Source organism: Rhipicephalus microplus, chromosome 9 (genome assembly GCF_043290135.1).
Source record: "Rhipicephalus microplus isolate Deutch F79 chromosome 9, USDA_Rmic, whole genome shotgun sequence".
Classification (NCBI taxonomy): domain Eukaryota; kingdom Metazoa; phylum Arthropoda; class Arachnida; order Ixodida; family Ixodidae; genus Rhipicephalus; species Rhipicephalus microplus.
In genome coordinates this window covers 80,505,637-80,511,992 of record NC_134708.1, presented here as the reverse complement: position 1 = coordinate 80,511,992, position 6,356 = coordinate 80,505,637, and the positions used below count along the sequence as shown (strand labels likewise).

At 41.3% G+C, this 6,356-nt stretch overlaps 1 protein-coding gene across 6 annotated transcripts; it reads left to right on the top strand.

Moving 5' to 3' along the window:
- The first annotated feature begins 671 nt into the window (after positions 1-671).
- Positions 672-6,139, top strand: LOC142771935 (uncharacterized). Of its 6 annotated transcripts, none has more exons than XM_075873941.1 (4): positions 672-1,887; positions 2,546-2,678; positions 3,347-3,391; positions 3,948-6,139. In XM_075873941.1, the coding sequence occupies exons 1-4, from the start codon at positions 1,876-1,878 to the stop codon at positions 3,998-4,000; spliced, it is 243 nt and encodes an 80-aa protein (XP_075730056.1). In that variant the 5' UTR covers positions 672-1,875; the 3' UTR covers positions 4,001-6,139. The 6 variants fall into 6 exon arrangements, with proteins under 6 accessions (XP_075730056.1, XP_075730055.1, XP_075730052.1 ...); XM_075873940.1 differs by having other exon boundaries at positions 3,942-6,139; XM_075873937.1 differs by having other exon boundaries at positions 3,269-3,391.
- The last annotated feature ends 217 nt before the right edge of the window (positions 6,140-6,356 follow it).

Here is a 6,356-nt window from a genome sequence, read left to right as displayed (position 1 = left end):
GTGGAAATTACCACCAAAGAGGTTAATGGGAGCCCATTCTTTGCACGCTATTGGAAATAAGAATGAGAGGAAGTTTTCAGTGAGTGGTTCCTAAAGTTTGTGCTCTAGTGTACTTTCATTGGCTCTAACTGTCCAATGGTTGCTATCTCTGAAATACAGCTGTCGATACACTTTGGGACGATCTGGAACAAAGCGTACTTTGTAAACCAAAAAGTATTAGGGGTGCGCGTGATTACGCATGGAACTACAAACAAATCATGCATCTTGACCTCCACTGTTCAGATACCGATATGGACCGTGATATTATGGCAAGCAATTGGAATGAAATGACCCTAATAACTTTGTATGACACCGAAAATATGCAAATCCTCACGATTCTGGAGCAAACCTTGGCTGAATTCATCCCTGCGTCAATTACCAGCCATTTAACTTGGCGCACGAATATCATTCAAAGGTAGAGCGAGCCACTGACATGTATTTTGTGCGACGTAGCGACCACTTGACCTGAGAATAAAAGCGTTGCGAAGGCGAATCCCCTGTCGCATGCTCTGATCGAAGCAGACGACAAACGCGAGCAGATGACGGCTTGGCCGACAGGCACAGCTTGTGATTGGTTGTGAAGCAATACCCTCTACATCAGCTCACTCCGTGACGTTGCCAAAACACTTCTTTCATCTGGCATGCCTGTCCTGTTCGTCATATCACCCCCCTCGCACATAAGAGAAAATTTTGTCACGCCGTGAAAATAGTGCAAGTACTTTCTAAGAGCTCTCTTATCATCTTATGTGCTGCGCAGTTGTCGAAAACAACATGGCGTCGTAAACAGCATATCGGTCGGTGCGACTTTCAGCAAACGCTTCTCGCACGAGTTGCTTCAGCGTTTGACCGGATGTGTTGTCATTACAGCAGCTCTTTCGGTGCGTGTAAGCAGTGCGGAAAGCTGTGGCAGTGCAATGGTGTATGGTGAAGCACAGCGAAGCCTGTGCGTCGGTGTGGTTATCAAGCGGGGATCGGCGTCGGTGTATCGACGGCAACTAGCACTCGAGAAGCCTGCAATGTGTGTTTGTGTGCCTGTAACAGTTCGTTCGCTTGACTTTCCAGTCTCTCAGTTTGGTGCTGTGGGACATTTCGAATTGACAGCGTTTTGACACGTTACTTGAGTGACCCCAAGTACGTACGGAAACGTATGAACTACGCGCTCGGTTCTTGCTTCGCCACTAGTTAGCCCGTACGCTTCTATTTACTTGAGAGCAATGTACTGTTTGGGAGTGAAACGAGGTTCGTTGTGAACAGTGGTGCTGTGTTGACGTTCCAAGACTTGTGAACAAGCTGTGCTCGTGTGGCCGAAAATTGAAAGCGTTGATAACTGTTTTGCCCTGCGAAGTTGTGGTGGGGCAGCTTGGCACTTTTGTTTGTCAAGTCGTCACTTCTCGTTTTTGTGATAACCATAGTCCTAGCGCTGTGATGTGATCAACAAAAACTGCGAGATGCTACATTCTGTTGTGGATCGTGTTACTTTGGAAGCGCGCCTAGACTGTTCTTCGGTAACAAATTGAGAGTTCTATGTGGCAGCGAGAGCCCGTGAACGTCAAGCTTCCCTCCAGCCCCCAAAAAAAGCAGAGATTTCACCGGTGCCTTGCTTTGGATGAAGTTGTAGACCAATATCGCCTAACTACAGGTTTCCGAGTTCATCTGGCCATCGTTTTGCACGGCACTAGAGCCTTGACAACAGCCGGTCATGGCCAGTTCTTACACTTTATCAATGGACGTGCACGCCTGGCCAGCCCTTCATTGCTGTCATTGGCAGCTTCCAGTCTGCAGATGCCCTTTGCCTGTTGGCCGGCCTTGGTTCCTCATGACACCGACGGCTACTAAATGCTGCCATCGGTGAGTTCACCTTGCAGAACTGAATTTCACCGGTACTATAATTCACGCAGTTCTATAACGTGTGCAAGTTTTTAAGCCCATCAGATGTATTGTTTCTCTATGGTAAGTTGAAGCATGAAAAATTTACTACTACTGTTATATACTTACATATATTATGGAGCAAATACATAAAAAGTTTTTTTGTGATTTGATACAAGTGAGCTCTTGTTTGATTGAGGTTGGGCCTGTCGATTGACCACGTTTGATAGTTGGAAAGTAAATGTGAATTTATTTTTCAGGAGCCAGGTTGCACTTAAAAAATTTATGTTATTTAGGAAAATTAGTTTCACAGACGATTACCACTGTGGTAGTACTATACTTTAGTAGGACATATATATTGCGGTACGTAAATTTTACATGAGGCTTCAGTTTATTTCAAAGTGATTATAGCAGATTTTGGTCACTTCAACGAAGTGATAGCTTCCTCAAATAAGTATTAGAAGTGAGTGCTTTTAATGATTGTTTTAAAATATCTCGTTTTTGGCTTTTCACAGATCGCAGAGATTGGTTTGTTAAGGTCCTGTGATGCATCGGTTGCACATTACGGCACATCAATCCTCATCATTACTTGGAGCACCTGTACAAAAATAGGAAAGACACGTTCTCCCTAACTGTGCAGGCCTATGTCACTGCTGGGACTGTTATCATTCAGCGGATGTGGCGTAGAAGCATGCATGGCAGCCTCATCTGGAACGACTGCGATCTGCTTGGGAGCTTCGAGGGCACAAAACTGCCTAACGGCTGGCTGCAAGGTTAGTTTTTCTTTAATACATACGATTACGTGAACACCACTTACTGTGCACAAATTGAAAACCCAAGCATGGTTGCTTTCAGTGGATACCTGTAATATTCTTACACATAATTCTTATTCAACATTTATACAACTAAATTGCAAGATAATTGAGAATGTTGAAAGCTGAAAGCCTGCCGCTTATGAATGAAACTCCAATAATCTCAGACTCAAAAGCTTGTGCTTTGAAACGAGCACAAATACTTTGATTCCTTATTGAGCTCTCGAGCTTGTGACTCCCTCTGTGGATCAAGTGCTCTGGAAGGAAATAGCAAGTGGGTGAAAATCGCCTGGCTGTTCACAACTTGCAAAAAGAAAGACCTATTGAAGAAGCCTCAGATGACATAGGGCCAGTAACTGCATCTTTTACCTAATGTAGCTTTTTCCTCAGTGCTGTTGCTTGTGTTTCAGCCGAACATGTTCACCACGATTGCATAGTGATATATATTTTTCTACAAATTGTACCTGACCTAAGTATGCATTGTTGATCTCTAAAGGTGACGTTCAGTGTGTTTCAAAGCCATGGCTTCCCATTTCTCTGTCTGTGGCTAGCCTATTTCAGCAGCAGAGCGATGCAGCTAGCACACATGCAATCCAAGTCATGGAGCGCTCCTTTGGTGTTCTGTGCAGGACACAGCATATCCATCCGGCAAGACACTGGTATCAACAATAATGGTGAGTGTTGGTGGCACCTGTAGGAGCCCGTTGTGTTTGTTGCGTATGATTATTTCCCCTGCTGAAGTGCATTTTTCAAAGGTTTTCTTCATTTAGAATAATAGATGCCAGTAACAAGCACACTCATAATCCACAAGTTCTTTGTGTCTTCTAGACTACCCATTTGCTCCGATATGCGGTATGGTGAGCTGGCTATGTTAGACAGCCTTAAAGTCATCAACATTGGCTGTTGTGTTGCAATGCAGTTTAACTTGTGTTTCTTAGTGAACTTATTTGTGGTCTACTTCTCGCACCTAGTGTAAAGTCGAAATAAAAGAAACTCTATTGGCTTTTTATGCCTGTCAGAAGTTTCATGCCTTCATCTATAACATTGTGGTTTTGCTCTTGTGTCATATTAAATATATTTTCAGCCTTCACTGTTTGTGTGTGTGTGTGTTGGGGCTTGTCATTGGCTTCTAAGAATACAATATCTGTAAATATGAGCACATAATTGACAACTATACACTCTTGCATGTAGCATGGTTGTAACAATTATCTGTATTTTTCTAAGTTCCAGCAGTAACAAGGGGTTCGGTTCTCCACGGTCATGTACAGTGTGTCAAGAACTGAGCTCAGAAGACCAACAAGTATAAAGGGACTGCCAGTGACTGTTCTCCTGCTCAAAGTTTACAACAGCAGAAAGAGCACATTGTGATGTCAGGAGCAGCTGTTGCTTAACTTCTTAGCAGTGCATTATTCAGCAGTTCCTTTGCTTGCATTTGAAATTATTTAAATTTTGCATAGAAGATACCAAATTATGACACTAATTTAAAGGCTGCTGTAGTGTTAGTGGACAAATATTTTTGAGCTGAAAATTTTAACATGTGTGTTAAGTGCCTGCATGCCTCTACATTTGCATGCCAGAAATCACAGCATCCATGGTCGCCAATGGTAACTGTGTTTGCATTCTTTGTAGTACAAGAAGTAAAGCCATGGTTGCAGTAATCATGTACTTAGTCGATGTAATCCTTCAGTGTACACTCATTTGTATAGCACCAATGATGCCATGAGTGTATAAGCTCTGGGAAGTGAATCTATGTGGATTATTTTATTTGGAAGGAAGAGGATCATCACTACTCCTAGTATATCTTAACAGTAGATTTTAGTGCTTGGGTATTATCCCACTGCCTGTCCGTCCTTCAACAGTCTACTTATCTACTGTGTAAGTGTAACTTTTTAAATGTATACTTTGCTCGGATAGGTTTGTTCATAATGTAATGCAAGTGACTTATCATCTATGCAGCTCTACTCAGACTAGAAATAAAAGTATTTATTTTTATATGTAGCTATAGCATGCATTCACTTGTGTTTTTCTAGGTGCCTGTACAATTGTTTAGCCCTACAAAAGTGCTGGTATACTTTAATATTGAATCTGGCATCTTAAAATAGTTTGTTAGTGGAAGTAAGATTGTGTTTACAACCAATATTACTATCCTCAGATGAACTGTGAAAACTCTGTGGAAATTTATTTACTGTTTTTGAACGTTGTGAAGGCAAATGTTGTTATGTTCTTTTATTGTGGTCCGTGTTTCATGCAAACGACACATAATTACTTTGCAGTGGCATAGTATTAGTTGTTATTTTACACATATGTGCTGAGCAACATCCCAGTTGAGGCCAGCAGCAAGACATACATGCAGTGCACTGGAGCATCACCTCACATAGTGTACAGTCTTTGCCCACCAGTAAACTCAATATTTTTCAAGCAGACTAATAGACAGCTGTATCGGAACTGTGTTGGTGTGCAAACTTTGAAGTCTTCTTGAGGAGTGTTTTTGATCATTTTTGTCCAAGTGAAGTAGCTACCCAAGGCCACAACTAGTGGGAATGTGGTGGTTTCCTCTCTCCAAAAGCACTCCTACCAGCTGCCTCAATGTTAGCATGGGGTGAATTCACGAACTGGAAAAATAATTGGTGTTTGTTTTCTTGGCCGAAAGAGTCACTTCCACCGTTGAGCCACCACGACGCGCCAGAATAGAAACCTTTAGCTAAATAAAGTTGATTCTACTTTTGAGAAGTGTTTTGGGGAAACGAAATGGCACCTATAGCTGTCAATATAAACACTGTTTGCGCCAAGGAGCTTAGTAGCTTATAATTGTATTATTCATGTATTGTCTAGAATTTACTCGCGCTGTGCCAACTTTCAGCCCAAGTGTCCTAACATGCTTTCTTAGTGGGTTGTGAATGAGCCAAGCTATGTAAATAAACAGAGTGATATTGCAGTCATGTACAAAATATTGATGCACAGCCCTTTTTTTTAGCATGTCATTGTCAAGGGCTTTATTCTTGTGTTCTTTATAAAAACTGCTTGTCACTGGGCAGCAGCGGAAAACTATGCATCAAGCTTTTGCGAGATGGTTCGAGAAACACCGTGTTCAGACATAACAGTGCTGGTGGATTTCTCTCGTAAGTTACTTTCTGTAGTATATTCAAAATGAGTGTATTAGAATTGTTGTTTTAAAGCCATTCATTTTATTATTTACACCTGAGTGTATGTATGTACGTATGGGTGTACATATGTATATGTGTGTGTGCGTATATGTATGTATGTATGTATGTATGTATCTTTTAAATGAGAGTCCGTTCATAATTGATCAGTAAGTTTGGTAATGATTTGGCTGAATTTGTTTCTAGTTATTTCTCTTTTGAGCCATTATACATTTCAATTTATTTTGTACTGGATAAAAATAAATGTAACCTTACACAGACTATGTGTGTTTAAATAAGTTGTTTCATTTACCAACCTACAGTCATGGGCAAGAAATTGGGTAAAATGGAACGAACCTGCGAAGATTAGTTTAGAGCATAGCTACTCTACATGGCATATCTCGTACACACTGCGTTGGTTGAATATGTCGATTTCAACCTTTCAATTTTAATCAGAATAAGCAAACTATCACCCGTGGTTGTATATGTGTGTGATATT